The sequence below is a fragment of the Falco biarmicus genome, chromosome 4 (genome assembly GCF_023638135.1).
Source record: "Falco biarmicus isolate bFalBia1 chromosome 4, bFalBia1.pri, whole genome shotgun sequence".
NCBI classification, from domain to species: domain Eukaryota; kingdom Metazoa; phylum Chordata; class Aves; order Falconiformes; family Falconidae; genus Falco; species Falco biarmicus.
The window spans coordinates 59,654,072-59,672,580 of record NC_079291.1 but is presented as its reverse complement, the minus strand read 5'-3'; the positions used below and the strand labels follow the sequence as shown (position 1 = coordinate 59,672,580).

Sequence of the window (18,509 nt, the reverse complement as noted above, 5' to 3'; positions counted from 1 at the left end):
GAATAGTGAGAAGGAGCAAATCAAGAAAATAATAATTTTTGTTAAAAATCATACTTCCCCCCCCCCCCCCCTTTTTTTTTTTTTTTTTTCCCCACATTTTAGTAGCTTCGACCCAGGGAGTGAAATCCGGGCAGGTTGTTATAGCTACCCAAATCCACAGGGGTCCCCCCTGTCTATTTAAACCCCCTAAATCTTCCTTCCCCTTTTTAAAACTACATTTTATCCCTTGGCTTGTGGGCCAACGTGCCCCCTAATGAGTATTAAAACACTATCTCCTTGCAATTAGCTCATTCCTGACTTCGCGCTCCTGATTGACAGAACAAGCCAAAGCATCAGAATTCTCCCTTTGGCAATAAGTGCTGATTGGGTCCTTTTTAAGAGAGCTACTTCAAACTTTTTTTTTTTTTTTTTTTTTTTTTTTAATATTTGCCTTCAGTGTCTTGGCTGAGAGAAGAGTTTTTTACCTCTCTGAGATTTTTTTTTTCCTTGAGAGTAGTAGAGGAAGCAAGAGAGGATTTACCTGGTCGGGTTGAGTTCACTTCATTTGACTTTTTTTTTTAAATTATTGTTATTATTATTATTATTATTAAAATAATCATCCTGCCTCAGAAGAAAGGAAGGTTTTTGGCAACTCTGGTTAAAAAAAAAAAAAAAAAAAAGAAAGACAACTTTTCATCAATGGCCTCTTTTGGATATTTCCTGTTTCTTTGTGGGTTGAGTCAGGCTCTGTCAAGTTACCCAATCTGGTGGTAAGTTTTATTCTTTTTCTTTTTTTTTTCCCCTCTCATTTTCATTTATTTTTCCCCTCCTCTGTTTTCTCTGCAACCCCTGAGCTTAAGATGACTTGAAATTCTCCTTTCGTTGCCACTCAGCTAAAGAGGTGGGATTGTTCCAGCGCCAGCAAGTTCTTAGAACCTGCATTTCACCTCTTTTATTTATGCATTCACTTTGTTTATTTTGACTGGGTTATACCTGATCTCTCCTTCTCCTACTGTAAAAGAGAGAGAGCGAGAGAGAGCGATCGGAAAGTTATTTTTTTTTTTAAGTGCTTTGATCCTCTCCTGTGAAGAACAAAAGGCGCTGCCTGAATTAAAGAGATAATGATACAAGTTGACATGAGCATTTCAAGGTGATTTCGAGCTAGTCAGGTGGAAGGAGGGGGGGGGCAAAAGGCTGAAAACTTTTTTTTTTCCCCTTCGCTTTAAGGAATATTTAGGGGGAAAGGGAAAAAAAAAGGGGGGGGGGGGGGAGTGTAAGGAAAGAAAGAGCAAGGAGGTGAGAGGACGCAGAACAACCTGGGCTGGTTATGGAAAGGCAGAGCTGGGAGCAGGGACGGGGCTGGGGGGCGATGTGCCCGGTGCTGCCGCGGAGCTGCCCCGCGTAAGATCGGCGGGGACCTGCGCACCCACCTTCCCCCGGTATAACGCACTTTTTTTCTCTCTCTCTTTTCCCGGGTTGCAGCTCCTTTTATTTTATTTTTTTTTCCTCCGCGCTTTGCACCCTACGCCTTTAAGAGCCTTTTCTCTCTCTCCCCCCACAAAAAGCAAATGGTGCTGGGCAAGGCATGTAACTGCAAGATCTGCTCTAATTACCCCGCGGAGGTAATTGGGCTCAGGGAAGCCCTAGCGCAGGAAGGCTCCTGCTCCGCAGGCAGCTGACGGGCGGGCGCGCAGGGAGCGCGGAGCGGAGCCGCGCAGGCGGGTGTGCGGTGCACAGAAGCCCCGGCAAAACCGCTCTTGCTCCGCGCTGCACCGCCGCCTGCGCGGGTGCGGAGCTGCGCGGGTGCGGAGCTGCCCGGCTCGGGAGCTGCCAGCTCCGCGCCCGCGGAGGGGAAAACAAGCTGCGCGGTCCCTGCAGCCGCTCTACGTGCGGAAGCGGTGCTGTAAATAACTCAGAAGCATCCCCCCCCCCCCCAAAAAAAAAAAAAATAAATTGTTTTTTTAAGTGCATTTAATGGCTGCCCCCCCACCCCACCCCCGCCTGGCGAGGGGCGCTAGCGGGGCTCAGGTGCGCTCCGCGGCGGGCGGAGGCGGACGGGGGCCGCGGTCCCTCCCGCCCGCGGCCGCGCTGCCCGGCGGTGCAGAGGTGAGGGTGTTGAAGGCAGCCTCTCCAACTATGTCAGGTATGTCTGAAAGCAGGGAATTCGTTGGGATGGGAGAAAAGCAATAAAATGCAAATGTATTCTTGGGAAGACAGGCAGAAAGAGCACCTGGACGGGAGTCATTAAAAAGCAATCTTTTATTCCCAGCCACCATCTAACTTATAATTAGAAACTCGGCTTGCATTCCTGATTGGAGAAGGAAACGCATTCCTTTAATACCAACATAAATATTCCCTTGTCACCCATCGAGGGTAGAGCGGTCGGTCCCCGGCCCCCCTCGGCCCGCAGTCCTGCGCCCGCAGCTGCGAGAGAGGCGGCCCTGGGAGGGGGGGAGGGGGGCGGGGAGAGGGGCAGGGGGTCCTCCAACCCAGGGCGTCAGGTGTGGGTAGGGGGACCACAGCCGCGACTCTTTGGGGTTTGGGGTTTTGTTTGGTTTTGGAGGTTGTTCCCACACACACACACATCTTTCCCCGGTGCCCACCAGCGGGTTTAGATGTTTCTGTCGCAGTGACACCAAGCCCCCTCGGGCCATGGAAATGCAAAGGAGGTTCTGGTTGGGGTGGGGAAGTCGGAGAAGAGGCTGGGTGCTGTGACATTGGCTGCCCAAATCCCCCTTCACCCCACCCCCACCCCTTTTCCCTCTGTATTTATCCTCAGGCAGGATACCACCTCACGGCCACCCCACGGCTGGAGCTGGGGGGCAGCCCTGCGGGCGGGGGAGGGGGGGGCTAGGGGGTGGCACGGGGGTCCCCCCCATGCACCCGTGCACGTCACGGTATCGGCAGTGCAGTTTCTTTTCTCCTAGTCGAGGACGGTCTGCTGCCAAACCAGCTGATTTTAGCAAAACAACCATGCTGCTTTATTTTATTTTAATTTAATTTCCTTCTTTTCTTTTTGGGGGGGAGTTTTTGTTGTTTTTCTTTTTTGAAGGGACTGCAGAGAGGGCCAGCAGTATTTTATTCTGGTAGTGCAAGCAACGAACACCTCATCTCAGCCATCCCTGTTTAAAGCCTCTCCTATATTAGCTCATAGCGACTTGACTGCTTATAGCAAAAAATCTGTAATTTACCATCCCCAAATTGTCATGTCCCCCCCATAGTAGTTTCTAATTAAAGCATCACTCACTCTAAGGTCCGCAGAGGTATGGACACTTGGGCTGCTTTCAGCTTCAAGACAATTTGAGCAGAGGCAGGGACTGAGACATCATATTCTCAGTAGGTTTTGGTTAATTATCCTCCCAAAGGAAAGAAATCAGGGGGGAAACATCGAATGTGTATTTGTCAGGGGGAGCAAGTGGGGGTGTGTCTGTTACTGTGTTTTCTATCTACCTCTAAACAGAGCTTTTTACTTCGCTGAGCTGATTAAATTGCTCGTCCCACCATGGCATAGGTTTAAAATCAGGCCAGGCAGTGCTGGTGGCCTCCACACAGACCCAGATGCCTGGTACCTTTGGAAAAAGTTCAGTGGAACAAAAGGGAAAAGATCCCCTGGAGCAGGGATGCTCTCACGCTCCATCTGCATCCTTTCAACCATGATGAGGGGGAAAGATACAGGAGCTTCTTAAAACCAGAAAATTCCCAAATAAGGCATTTACAGAGAGGGATGAAATAGGCTTAAAAAATAATGATTTAGAAATAATAAAAAAGAGGGTACTGATACCCATTGGGGCTGAGCTGGCAAGTTTTTAGGGCTGTGCTGGCATGATTTATTGTGGCACAGTAACCCCGCAGGACCTTCTCCAACGCAGTGCAGCGTTGTGCTGTTCAGCCTAAAGGAGCTACTGGTAGCAGCAACAGGCTCTTCCACACCCAGGGGGCCAGATTAAGAGCAAAAATGTGGGTTGGTTTGGGATCTTTTTTTTTTTTTTTTTTTTTTTTGCCAAATGTTAGTGCTGTTCATTTTTTGGTTTGTTTAAAAAAAAAAAAAAAAAGAAAGAAGAGAGAGTGGAGTGAGTGAAGGAAGACTTGGGAAATTCAGAAGCAGAATTCATGTGTGGGGAAGGATTAGAAGTAACTTGTCCCCTGTCCTGGGAGGGGTCTGGGGTCCATGTGGAGTCACAATAGAAGCATGAACAAAATTAAAACTTTTTCCAGGTAACTTGCACTGCCTTGGCTGACTGGCTGACTGCACATGGAATGGAAAAAGCATTTTATTTTGGTTTTGAATCAGTGACATGTGGCCTGACTTGGTCTGAGGACAGCCGGAGTACAGAAATGGTGCAGAAGGGAGAAGGGTTTGGTTTAGGAGGAAAAAACCAGCAATAAAAATGAACACGGAGCTTCAGTGCTGGGCATCTTCAACTCCTGTAGCCCAGGAGGATGGTAGTAGGGGAGATGATCACTGGAGAGGATCTCTGGGCTGAATTAGAAGTATGGGCAGACCTCCTCACCGTGGGAGAAACCTGCTTACTGGCATCTCAAATGTTGTTCTTCCCGGGGTGAGAGGCAGCTTGGTGCGTGCTGAGGGATGCAGGTAGTTAAAGCCTGTGCCTGGAGAAGGACTGGGAGAGGATGTGTCTGGGAGGAGATAGGTGCTGGCTGGGACCTTATGTGGTGGCATTGCTGTAGGCACCGGTGTCTGTCCCTTCCTCTGTTCTGCTGGTTGTGGTGGGGCTTCCGTCTCCTCTGCTGTTCCCTGTAACACCGGTCTCATTCTAACTGGAGTGGGATGAGATCAGCCCCATAATGAACTGGGCAAGGAGACGAGTCATAGCCACAAGCAGCAGAGCGAATGCCGTGGTACTGGAGATGTCATGCTGGTGTTTGGGATGTGCGTTAGGAATATTTTCCTGGCTGTGACCTGTGTTTGCTCTTGGCTTTTTATTGTTTATTCCCCAAGACTGGACACAGAAGCTCTGTCAGTTTACACATTCGTGTAGGCTGAAGTTGACCAAACCCTGTGATGTCCTGCAGTAGCCACTTTACAGCCCATAAGGGCTGGAGAATGTGATCTAACAGATCTTTCCATCTCTATTTTTTGCAATTCAGGAAACGTAAGTGCATGGGAGCGGGGTGGGAGTGAGCCTTGCCAACAGAAGGACAAGCAAACTGGTAGCATTGCTGCAGCAACACGCAGGTGCAACACCTGAATGTGCCACTGTCAGAGTTTGGTGGCAACACCACAGTAAGAGCAGTGCACAGGTAAAGTCCTGGCTTATGCTCTGGTTCAGGTCTCTCCTGGGATCTGTCCCCCTCGAGGTGGGTGGAACAGCCCCCCGTTTATGCTGGGGTGGGTTCTGGATCCCATGAGATACCCGAGTCTCCTTTTGCTGTAAATTCTGGAGAACCAAGCTGAGTCTTGGCAGGCTCTGCACTTGAGAAAGCGAAGCTCAGGCTTGGCAGAGAGCAGCTATGTGAAGTGAGGGATGATCGTTCCCCATTAGCCAGGATGGAGGCAGAGCCGTGGAAGGTCACCCAAGGGACAGCACGAGCCACGTGCGTTGGTACCAGAGCTCCTAAAGCAATCTCTAGAGCTCAGAAATATGAATTGCATCTACCCACTTCTCTGCTTGATTAACTGGAGTTGAGGATTTTGACATTTCCGAGGCAGTGGCATCCATCTCCCTTTCCCCTGCTACTGCAGTAGGTTGAGGTGTGACGTTAAACAGCTCCTCTGCAGAGGTGGCTGCATTTCAGCCGCACACAGTGCGATCCCTGCACATGCAGCCTTCTCCCACCCTTGCCCCAAGGCTTGGGACTTGCCTTTATATACATGTATCTGTGTTACAACTGTATCTGACATGGCTCTGTTTTGCCAGGCAGCATATAATCACGGAATGATGTTTTAGCCTATTATCAGATACCAGCTCACCCACCTGCTTGGATTTTCCGGAGCACAGCACGGGCGCTTTGCACCCAAGCGGCAATGGGGATAGAGGGCGGCTGGGTCAAGGGGATCTCGCTGTGTAGGTGGTGAGAAACAGCCTTTGCCTGGTCTGTCCACAGGGTGTAGTGTGCCAAGGGTAGGGGAAACATTTTCCCATCTCCACTTTTTTCTTGGTGGGACTGGAGAAACTGACTCTACTGGTACTTGTGTTGCTCCTGGCATAGTCCAGGCATGGAAGAGCTGTGCTGGTGAGATTAAATGACTGGACCAAGATCACACAAGGAGCCTTTCTTTTACAGCAGAAACCGAAAATTTTACAAGGTCTTAGCAAGAAGTGCCTGTTTCAAACATGGGGATGGCTGGGACTCTCCCAGAGTGCACAGTGTGTATTAAAGAACAACCTTAATCTACTCAGATTTTAGACTCACTTTATTAAATTTTGTTGTCCTGCTACATATTCATTGATTTTTTTAATTATTATTACTATGCTTTCAATCTTAAGAGGACTTTATTAGTTAAGTTAACCTAGTTAAGTTAAACCAGTGACTTGATATGTAAAGCACTAGACACAGGCATTGCATCAAGCAAGCAAGCCTTTCCTAACTAAGATAACCAAAGTGAATCACCTTGCTCCCCAGCCCTTTCCAGGTAGCCCCAGAGGCAAAACATGTCTTTTACAGACATTAGAACACCTCTAAGACTTCTTGCCTGAAAACTTTAGAGCACTTACTAACATGGCTTAAGCTCTGATATGTGCCCAGGAAGGGAGAGGATGTGTTTTATTCCCATTTTTCAGTTAAGCATAGGCAGAAGAATTTAAAGGCCTTGCCCAGGACATTGCAATAAGCCTGCAGCAGGGCTGGGTGTAGCACCAAGCTCTACTGAGGACACACAAGTCTTTTCTTCTCCTTTCTAAAGACCTTTCTGCAGAGACCTCATGTCAGTGGGTGCTATTGCAGTGCACAGCACCAGGGCAGGGTAAAGACACAACTGCATGAGGGGCAGGAGGCATTTCTGAAGTGGAGGGGTCCTGTTCTCTCTGAGCTCCTGTGCTGGCTCGATGAGCCATTTCACTTGTGCACGTGGCATTTCTTTTTCCAGACTCAGGTCTACAGCTGGGCCTGCTGTCAGTAGAGTAGTTGGAACAGGGGCATGCTCATAGCCCTGCTTTCTGTTGGCCACAAAAGGCTTTTTGACTGTTCCCTCTAAAGCATCAGGCTGGAGGAGCCTTCACTTTAGCTGTGATTCTGTGGCCTCTCCTAGGAAAGAAAATCAAGGATTGCTGATTGTACCAGGGGAAATGAGACTGACTCACTGGTGTCTCCATCCCAAATCTATGGGATCCCTTTCCTGCTCACATCCCGCTTCCTGCAACTGGGATGAGTCAATTCCAGCCTTGCAGCAATGCTGCTGCTTTTGCAGACAGGGACTGCCGGTCTCTGCACCGCTTCCCGTACCGCTAGTGCTCAGCATGGGTGCAAAGCAGCGGAGGAAGGAGGCTGTTCTGTGCTAGACCTCGCAAGGGACAGATGTTTTTGCTTTGCATGTATGGGAGCACAAGCAAAGCCCAACGGGACAACCTGGCTTGATGTGCCTCCTTCCCCCTTGGTCAGCATTTGTGCTTGCTTTCCTCAAGTGCATGATTCAAATAGCCCGGCCGCATTTCAAAGGGGTTTATTTGGCATAATGACAGCACTTAACAAGCATTGCACAAGCGTGTCACAGGGGGAATCCTCCGGGCTCTGAGTCACGGATGCTCTGTTTGGAGAGCCGAGCCGTGCGCAGTAGGGTGAAGGCAGCTGGCTGTGCACTGAGTACGCAGTCTCATCCCCAGGGCCTCCTGCGAGCAGGTAGAGACCGGTCCTACTCTTACCAACATCCATGTTGAATTTCCTTCCCAGAGCAGGGCTGGGCTCGTAAGCTTGCTCTGGATCCCAAAGAGAACCCTGCAGGGCCAAAGAGTGCAGCTGGGAAGTGGAGAGGTGGAGCATGCAGGAGGTCTGGAGACCATTGCTGCAATGAAGGAGAAGGGTTTTCTAGGCTCAAAACAGACGCCCTGGTGATGTGAAGCATGGTGCTTTCTGCCCAGTCAGGTGGTGGCAGGTGCTGGGGTGATGGTGCCAGTTGAAACCACTGAAACACAGTGGAAAGGAAGGGTAAATAGCCAGGGGAGAAGTATTGGTGAGAGCATGTATGTCTTGTCCACATGCTCAGCTAAGGCTGGATAGGGCACAGTCCCAAGGCTGCAGCAAGAGCTGCTCCCATCCTGTCTCACTAAACTTGTCTCTGCTTTGCTGACACCACTGAGCAGCAAATGAAGCCCAAGGTCCATAACAGCCAAGACAGTTCAGTGGGGCTTAATACTGAAAGGAGAGGAATACTCAGGAAAGTCTGTGAGGGCAGGAGCCCTCCCATGACATACCCAACTTTGCTGGATCAAGCCCAGGGTTGGCTTGACAGAAAAGCCACTCCTGAAACTGTCTATGCCAACTGTTTCCGTCTAGCTCAGGCCATTCATAATGCTTTTCTCCCCTTCTGTCCCTTTAAGAGTGGCAAGGTTTGCTTTAAGTCCTGTTATTGTTGTAGCACAACATGTAAAAATTCGTCAGTTCATCAGTTTGCTCCAAATTCTACTGGCACTTGCAAAAAACAAGGGGAGGGGAGAAGAACCAACACATTAACTCCCTTGTTCTGAACTCCTAACATAGGGGACTGCTTTTAAAGACAGCCTGTAAACCAGGGGAGAGCGTTATGCATCACAAAGATGTTGTTTGTCCCTTCTTGTTTGTTACCTGCATATTCACAGGCTCCTTCCTACTCGGATGTTGCCGATACCCAGAGAGAGCTTTGCATTTGTAGAGCCTGGGCCATCAAAGGACTTCAAGGTGCCTTTGGTCTCCTCATCACAGTTTCTGTTCTGTATAGATAATAGTCAGGTATGCTTTATACTAGTATAGTGATAATTCTTAGCAGGGATACTGTTTCTCTTTTCCAATATGGATATTCCTCCACACTTTATCGGTGTGAAATACTTTTCTCTTGTTGCATCTTTGCACACTCTCAGGCTTCACCAACAAGGCCATGTCATAGCACATGGGCTGGTTCCCTTCCCACATCACAGGCCTCGCAAGGCATCCCAGGTGTCTGGGCTGGTCATTTCTCCTCTTCCATGGGGCTCTGTAGGCTCAAAGTGTGTTGGAGCAGGTTTGCCTAGAGGGCTCAGAGAGTGCCTCAGAGGTCCCTTGAACTCACATCATGGTAGACCCTCACATTTCTGGCCTGGCCTCATGTCTGTCACAGGTTTGGAAACTCTCCTGGTTGCCATACATCAGCCCTAGTGTTCAGTTGAAGCATGCCTTCCAGGAAAGACATCTGTTCCCGACATGAAGATGCCCAGGTTCCCATGAGGAGCCCATGCATAGGTTCTGCTTTCAGTTCAGATGCTTGATGGCACCCTGGTTGTCCTCAGAGGCCTGGCAGAGATTGTATACAATCCACTGATGACATGCTACTTTCTCAGCAGCGGATGGAGGCCAGTCAGGAAAAGCCTAGAGCATCTCAGTGGCACTCGATGCCTGTCTGCAGGCAATGGAGCAAAGCCTTGGGGTGGAATTCATTTTGCCCATTAAATGTCTCCATCCAAGCCAGGTGCTCTTGGCTACTTTCACTGATTGGGAGAAGTGGGAACTTATGGTGCAATTCATGTCTGTCATTTGACTGAGCTTGACTGGTCAAATCCTCTGTGACTACAGAGGAGCTGAGGCAACCAGCTCAGAGCTATCTCTACCGCTGTCATCCCAGTTTAGTCAGATTATACCCAAGACGTGAAATCCTCTTTGAGAGTTTGCTCATTTGCCTATTTCCTAGCTGTTAAAATATGAGGTCTCATTCCCATTGCCTGGCAGTTTCACATGGGTAAAATCAAGTCCTGGACTTTTTCTCCATCGCTTTCCTGTATTTTAATAAGTTGTTCAGTGCATAGTACTCACTGGTGTACTGGAATGGGGTGCAGCCGTGGTGTGCTATTGCAGGAACATGCGTGCCATCCAGGCTGGTACTAAAAACCTCGAGGCCACCCCTCTCCTCAGCAAATTCACACCTTCTATCATATTTTGTCATGTCTCAGCATAGCTGCTGAAAGCCCAAGCAGCTTGAGGGTTTTGCAGCTTTCTCTGTGATTTATTTAATCCTGCCTCTAATCCAGCACACTGCAGAGCACAAATGCATCTTCCTCAAACTCCTTATCTTCAAACAAATCCAGTGGCTTCCACCATCCTCCAACCACATCCACAAGTCTTTGGCTCAAGCTTGTTATAGAACTTCATCTCAAAACTTTTTAAAGAGATATAAAATGAATTTCTGGCTTCCTTATAGTGACAGCTATCTCAGCAGAGGGGACTGTAACTCCTATTGATGCAAGAGTTGTATCAGCATTTCTGAGAATTCCTCTGATGTTTTATTTTCAGTTCTCTGAAAGCGAAAACCTTTTCTCTTTTCCTGGTCTATATCTCTTATTTTCACTATCCGGGTTCATATTTCCTCCACATCTCTGCCGGAAGGTGTAGTTTCATGGCAGTGGTTACGCACATTCAGCTTTCCAAAGAAGTCACTGCTATTCCACAGAATTCACATGGTGGGACAGAGCGGTGAGGAAAGACAGAGCCCATCTGTGCTACAGCCAAGCCTGGGAAATGAAGCCAAACAGCACTGAGCAGAGCAGGAGTTTCTTTGGCTTCCAGAAGGATGCACCTTGTCTAATAGAGATATTTACTCAGGGGTGGGAAGGCAGGAATGAGACTCCCTGAACAGTTGCCAAGCCTACCATTCAGTTTGTCCCTCTGCCCCCAGAAGAACAACAATAGCGCCTGTTGCTAGACAGTCTTGTGTGGTATGACAGAAAGCAACTCTAAATCCTTTGCAGGCTGAGGGACACATTTAAGGGAGCCTTTCCATTTTTTTTTTTTATGAGCCTCCAGTAGCTGGGAAGAAACGAGACAGGCTAAGTTTCTGCTGGACAGGTAGGACCCCATCCAGAGCCCAGTGAAGATGGGGGGAAACGCCACTGGGCATCAGATAGGATTTGTAGAATTTGCTGGGAGACCCACAGTTCCTTTAGAAGCATAATAATCTGGTTAATGCTGATTTCAGGGAGATGCAGGTTTGATTTCTGTCCTTCGGAGGGAGAACAATGTTGCAGCTTTAGCAGTCTCTAGCCAAGTTTCCTTTAGAGTTATTGGCGAGAAATAAGATGAAACTCATCTGACATATGTTAGACACTTACTTTCAGATGAGATGAATCACATCCCAGCTGTGCCAGTTTTCTCACCATTGCCTGCAAAAGGATTCTGAATGACTAGGTCAGACAAAGATAACTCCTTTTAGACAGATGAATCCAGCTTCGTTGTCTTTTTTTTTTTTTTTTTTTTTTTTTTTTTTCTTCCTTTGGATATGCTTCTAAAGGCTAGGAGCATCTAGGCATTTTATGAGCTACCTGGACATGTAGAATACTGAAGGAGGATACTTCCATTGAAAGGCCCTTTTGAAAATCTTGGTGGGCATTGCTTTACAACTTTAGTGACTGAATTTAAAAAGTGAATTTAAAAGCCTATCGCTTGAAGCCCTGATGTTGCATTCCACATATGTATAGAAAAGCTGAGGAAAACCCCCTTACCTCAGAAGAGAGTTAGAAGGGAATTCTTAGGAGGTATCAATGTATTGCACATTCTCCCATGGAAAGAGCAGTCCAGATGCATTTGTCATGATATAATTTGCCTAACTGATCTGGACCAGGAGAGCTGGGTACCTCATTTCATCCTGCATACCACAGTCTCCTTGTGGACTGGCTTTGTAATGGTGGTAGAGAGCCATCCTGAAGGCTCTTGAGAACAGTACCCTTCTGAAGATGCCAGGAAGATGAACTAAAGCTGTTTTGAAGTGTGTGTTGTTAATAGCCTGTTATTTTCTGGCAGCGAGGGATGCAGGGATGGGAAGCTCGGTCCAGCCTAGCCCATTCACCAGCTGACTTGAAAAAAAAGCGTGCTCATTTTTTTTCAAGGCCTGGATATGCTCCCTTTTACAAATAGTGTAAATCTACAAGCGATAGAAAGTGGCAGCCCGATCTCCAGGGTCTGAAAGCTGTTTGGCTGCAGCATTAGCGGAGGGGTGGTTTGCTCACCATCTGGAAAGATTTGCTGGTGGAAGTGCTCAGACAAAACAACAAGGGTCTAAGTGGAAAAGGACAGAAGAAGTGAAGTGCAAGGCTATTTAGACACATAGTTCTGGCTTTATGCCTTAGACTTATCGACTGCATTGCTGCAGCCTGATCAATTAACTGATTTTATTGAGCTGCCCCTTGTCAGTGGATGGCAGTGACTGGTCCATGAATATGAATGTGAGGAAAAGTGGATTAGCTCTGTTGCTTTTATCGAAGTGCTTATTTCTCCTCACAAGCTGTAGAGAGAACAGAAGTTAAGCAGCACAGATTTAGCTGTCTAACTATTAGACACCTTAGGTTAGTTGAGATGCATCCCTCTGTGGGTTTGCAGGAATAGGTATACCAGCTTCTACCATCGTTAAATCATTTGATCCAGAAATCATCTCATCCACCCTCATGTGCCCCAGGCTGGATTAAATATACCTAAATCAGAATTGTGAAGAGGTAATGGATATAAGAGGTAGTTAGCACTGAGTCATTACTAACAAGAATGTCATCTGGCTAAGGAAGAAGTTTACCATATCACAGCCTTCTTCTAACAGGACAGGTCACGGATATTAATGGACTGATTGCAAAACCTAAAATAACAGAGAACTAAGGGAACAGTGAGAACTAGCTTTTTGCCTGAAAGAGTTTAGAGTCCAGACAGATGGGGCAAACAACTGAGTTGAAAGAGAATAGATAAGACACATTAGCAGAAGATTGGCAATCAGACAGGGAAATGCTAATTCAGTGGCCACCGGCATCCTTGGTGCAACTTGCCCACAGGCATACGGGAAGTCTGTGACAGAAAGGAGCACTGAGTCCATCTGTCCCCCTGACACAATGTGCAGGCTCAGTCTCCTGGTGAATGAAAGGTTCAAGCTCGGCTGTGATACGAGGCAGTATGTGCTCAGTACAGCGTTCTAACAGCTCCACTAAAATTACAAGTAAACTGTCATGTTTACCAGAAGAGTCTCCAAACTGCAGTACAGAAACTAAATTAAGAGTTATAGAGTTAATTTAAGGGTCATATAGTCTAGCAGGTGTTTACAGCCACAGATACAGCAGTGGTGCCTGCCACAAGCAGTGATGCTAGTGTGGCTCCTGTTGCCTCTGACACTGGTACTCAGGCAGAATAAATAGAGAAATTCTGTCCCGCTCACAGGCTCCAGGAATAGGGCAGTCCAGGCTCTTGTGTGGATTCTTGCATGCCTGGTTTTGTCCATCTCTAGTACAAGGCGGGTAGAGCAATATGCAAGACCTTGGCTATCTAATGAAGTTGTGATAAACCAGGAGAAAAAAAAGCACTCAGGGGCTTTAAGCACGTCCCTAGGACATGGGACCCCTGGTCACATCCCTTCTCTGCACTCCACAAGCCTAAACAAATAGTTTGGTGACCTGGACAGATGAGAACCAGAAAGCTGGCAGACAAGGCAGTTTCTGGCAGTCTCTGGCAGAGGCAGGCTGCACACATCCCATGTCGATGTACAGTGTGGGGTCCCTGCGCAGAGCCTGAGGTACAGGAGAAAAAGCTGTGCGGGAGTGAGCTTTGACTCGCTGTTTCAAAAAAACCCACAACACAGGGTAAGGCTAACAGCCAGGGCAGCTGGACACACATGAGTCAGTACGACAGAGACCATGAGTGAAGAGAACTTTGTTCACTCTGTTGTAGAGATGTACATTGCGCTTACACACTGCAGCCGTTCTGAGCAGTATTCGTCATACTCCATCTCAGAGCTGGACATCTAATCTGAGAAAGTCATCTCAGCTCCCTTTCTAGTCAATGAATGAGGGCTGACACTTCCTTATGGTGATTCATCAGACCTATCTTTGGTGTCAATCTTTGGTTGCAATGACTCTCTCTGTAGCAGCCGACCTCTCTATGTTGGTGATCCAGAGAACCCAGATGACTAGTTGGGTGCCTGACTTCCAGATGAACAAGGTTAGGTCAAATGCTCTAACTCCATCATGCCCAAATCCTCATGTTCATCCTGCCCACAGCTGTGGGACCCCACGGACAAGGAATCTGTATTTCTGCAAAAGTCTGTCTGTTTTGGTTTTCTGTGGTGCTAGCCTACAAGGCAAAGGCTGATTTGAGAAAAGTGCTCTTGCAGAAGCATCATTTGTCAAAGAAATAGTCATTTGGACTGATTTTTGCAACTAGTAATGAGCTGCCATAGAGGTACTGAGACAGAGACCACCCTGAAGGCCAATTACGATTCTGAAATCAGTGCAGCCAAAGTCACCAACTCATGTTGTCTTCTCCTGAGCCTGAGATTTCTATGGTTCTGCTGACCTTGCTGATAAGATCTGTACACATTTATTCATACACTTGTGCTGTCTAGTCCTCAAATTCCCAGACTGTTTCTGTTACTGTGAATGAGGAAGAGTTTGGCTTATCTTAAATTTCCTTGATCTTAAAGATGTCAGGAAAGATGCCTGGGAATTTCTTTGATGCCAGAAGAATATGGTGGCATCAATATAATGGAAGAGTGAGAGAAGTGATGTGAACATCTCTCTAAACTGCCTAAATTTCAGGTCTCTGCATAGGTTTTGCTATTAAAACTGTCTGGGTGTTAAGTTAGGCATGAACTTTGCCTTAGGCACTACTATGCTAAGTTAGGCTTTATTATTAATATTAAGAGAGAACAGATGGAGACACCTCAGGTGTCATTTGTGTGATTTTCAGTCAGTGCTGGCTCCTTTCTCTGTGAAATTCAGGCCCTTCCAAAGTGTGTTTAAAATATAGACTGATACTTGTAAGGGGAGAGCTCGTGCAAAGGAACTGATGTCCTTCATGACCCCGGGTGGGCTGGCAGGCTGGGGGTCAGGAGAGGCTCATGGAAAGGCTCTCAGATGCGTTGTTCCTCTACTCCATCTCTTACAGCTGGTTTCTGGATGAGCCAAGGCTTAAGCAATCCTGCTGCCTGTCTCTTTGCCCCTGTGATGACATGTGAACCTATGGGCCCAACGAGTTTCATTTGGCAGAGGTTCTCAGAGATACTGGATACCCACAAGTCTCACAAAAATGGGCAGTTAAGTAGAGGAGACATGTGGCGGTGCCCTCCCAGATGTGTATGTGCATATGTGTGTGTGCACATGTGCATGTGAGTAATTATGCACGTGTGTGCAATGTTCCCTGGACATCACACATCCCGTACAGAGGAGTCAGTGCTCACGGGTTTCAGAGCCGACAGAATAATTCCTTCTCTATTTTTTTTCTCATTAATACATCTTCTGTTTTTCCCCCTTCCTTCTCATTCTGGCTGTGGGAGGAAGGGGAACAAGGAGGGAAAGGGCCAGACCATGAATCTCTTGATAGACATATTGCATCATATGACTGAGGAAGAGATTAAGTGAATGAACCTTTTCATTAGGTTCAAGGAGAATGGAGGGCTCTAATTCTTGGAAGGTCCATGTTTCCCAGCCATGGCATGCCTCCCACACCAGGACACAGACCATTGTACTCCTTACCTAGTAGGCACCTGACAGCACGGCTGTGCACTGCAGGCATTCTGATAGAAGGTCACAAGATAGAGTGACTGAGAGTGACGAAGGTTTGTGCTAACAGCCAGCTTGTGTTTTGTGAGCACGGGAGCAGGACAGCTGCAGAAATGCACTACTGCCCGGGTGCATGGGTGTTAGCAGCTCCCAGTGGCATCTCCTGGGAAAGTCCAGTTAACCACTACTTTGAGGATTTTTGGAGAGAAGTGCATATTATGAAGGATGATAGTTATTTACATATATAATACATATGCCTATGTAAATGTATGTATATGCATAGATGGGTACCTGGACGTATCCCTCTCCTTAGCTTTAGCTTCTCCATAGACAGAAATCTTCCCTTGACTTAAACTGATTTTGGAGCAATCTCTTTGTCTTCTGACAGGCTCTTAGCTCCTTTCAGTCTTTATCCTGCAAGTTGCTTCATACTTTGATTCTGGGCCAGGAAAGCGCTGCTTAGCTTTGTGTTTATCCTTAAATATCTGGGCAGTTCTGTTCATTTTCTATGCACAGGCACCAAGCTGGGTCACACAGGTTGAGATCAAGCCCGAGAGCAGGGAGAGTCTTTCCTGTGTTGGGCTGATACATAGCACATTATCATACATGCTATCAGGGACATACAGTAATAATGTATGTAAATTACAGGCATATCTCAGTCCCATCTCCTATCCCATTGCAGGAGAGAGAAGGAACCCAGTTAAGGCTTGTAGATATCTGACAACATGCAGTAAAACTTGGCGAGGAGCTGAATGGGGTTTTGGGGCATGCAAAGGCAGAATTGCACTTTTGTATGTATCCCAATGGGCTTCAGCACTTGCAAAATCCTTCCATATACTACCTATCCTGATCTGCACCCAGGTCTCGGATACGATGGGTGTTGAGAGCTTCTGCTCTGAGCTCCAGAGGTTTCTGGCTGAATCCCCAGTGTTGGCCAAGACTCAATCAATGTGAATAATTGATTTGGTAGTTCTGTGGAACAAGCATAATCTGTTGGCTAGGGTGTGCTACTGAGATTTGAGAAACTTGGGTTCCAAACTCTGCTTGAAATCAAGCAGAGGAAACTTATGAGGCTCATTTTCCCATACCATGGGTAAGCGCCCTAACCGCTAAGTTGCTGACTATGAGTATAAAGGGGACATTGCGTCCTCTAACTTCATTTTGGGAATGGCACCTTAGGGGATGGGCACATGAACAAATTACCACGAGGTAAGTTAGGGTGTGAACTATTAAGATGCCAGTTTTTCTGTGGTAACTGCCCGTGTGAATGCTCTTACCCTGCAATAAATACAAGATGGTTCATATATACCAGGGGGTAAGAGCGTTCACATGGGTGTTCACATGGCTCACACCCTGGTTTGACTCCCAGTAACTTGGGTCTGTGCCTCTAACCTCAGTACCCTTGAGAATCCATCCTGAAAAAAAAAAAAAAATCAAACTCTTCTGCTTTACAAAAAACCCAAATCTGCCATTTCTACATTTCCAGTTATAATTATTTTAGTGCATTTTTTGTTTGCCAAAATGACTTGCTGAGCTGGACTCCGCTGCAGTGTTTTGGCAGAGAACAATTCCGCTTGAGTTCCTTGTGGCCAGCTTTAGCCAGCGTGGTCAGATAGTCTGCTGACACCTCACAGGCTTCGCCTGCCTGGTAGTCAGAGACCTTCTGGGCACTGACATAACCTTAATATTCCCACTTCTCACAGCCAGCCCCTGAGCCCTGAAGAAGTTTAACTTTGTGGAGATACACAGGCACATAAAGCACTGTTTAGCCATTGGAGAAAAGGTGGTGTGGTTGTGAGATGAGCAGCGATTGCAGGTTGCCTTGAGGTCACTGGGTGCGTTTTCATGCACTTCCCATGGGCCTGGGAAATGGCCACAAAGGCAGGCAGCGGCTCTGAAGAGAAGACCTTGAGTCCATTTCTTGGCATACTGGTCTGGGAGCCTTCCAGGGCTGCAGAGTTAGACAACTTTGCCTAGGAGCAGGCTGAGCATAACTGTCAGAGCCCAAGTGACTGAGCAAGGGAGAATGCCTTTGAAATGTTCCAGGAACTGGACTCAGTGTTCCAGTCACAAACCCCACACTTGCTTATGGGCTGGGACCTTGTCTCATGAGGATCCCAAAGGCTGTCTGACTCAAGCTATCTTGAGGTATCTCCTTTCAAGTTGAAGAAGATTCAATTCAACTTCGAGGAAGTGTCCCACCAACTCGGGACAAGTTTCTTTTGAAAACTGGGCTTTCTCAGAAACTTTGAGGATGCCTTCTATTTCCAAGCATGGAGGTGTATCTGTACCCCGCAGGGTGACAGCACACTCCCCCAGCAGACCTCTGGATGGAACTCACTCAATTTTAGCCATGTAATGCTTAACTATCTGAGCTAATCACCTTACCTCCCTCTAGAAAGATGGGCATCTTCTGAAGGCGATTCATCTTTCCTGCGATAGGTATCTTTTTAGTGGATGTGATGAATCACTGTCTGGAGTTGCCTATCTTTCTCCATCCACTCCAGAAAACAGCCTGAACACCTACCTTTTAGACAGCTGAAGTTGGGAGGTATGACTGGGTGCCTGAACACCCAGCAAATGTCATTGATGTGGTGCCAGTTGGTGTCTAGAAGGTTTTTATCCCTATTTTAAGAGTGGCTGATGAGAAGCCTAAAGTGCTTGTCAGGTCCTTGACCTTGCTTGGTGATTTCGCCTGGAGATAAAAAGTAAAAAGACCCAAATCCTCTTTGGTGCAAACAGCACAACTCTTCCGATTTAAATGCATAAACAAACTGGAGTAGATCTTGCTTTGTGGAGTTACTTCAGGAGAAAGAAAAAGCTTGCCATTAAAAAATGAAAACTGAATGGGACTGCAGGTCTACTCCAAATACCAGAAAGGCCTCA

General features: G+C 47.3%; 1 protein-coding gene across 1 annotated transcript in view; it reads left to right on the top strand.

Annotated features, from left to right (window-relative positions):
• Window positions 1–564: 564 nt before the first annotated feature.
• Window positions 565–18,509, top strand: part of WNT3A (Wnt family member 3A) — a 91,667-nt gene continuing 73,722 nt past the window's right edge. The window contains exon 1 of the mRNA XM_056336575.1: window positions 565–749. Coding sequence (XP_056192550.1) covers window positions 679–749 — 71 coding nt within the window. The 5' untranslated portion in view covers window positions 565–678. The remainder of the gene's footprint in view (window positions 750–18,509) is intronic.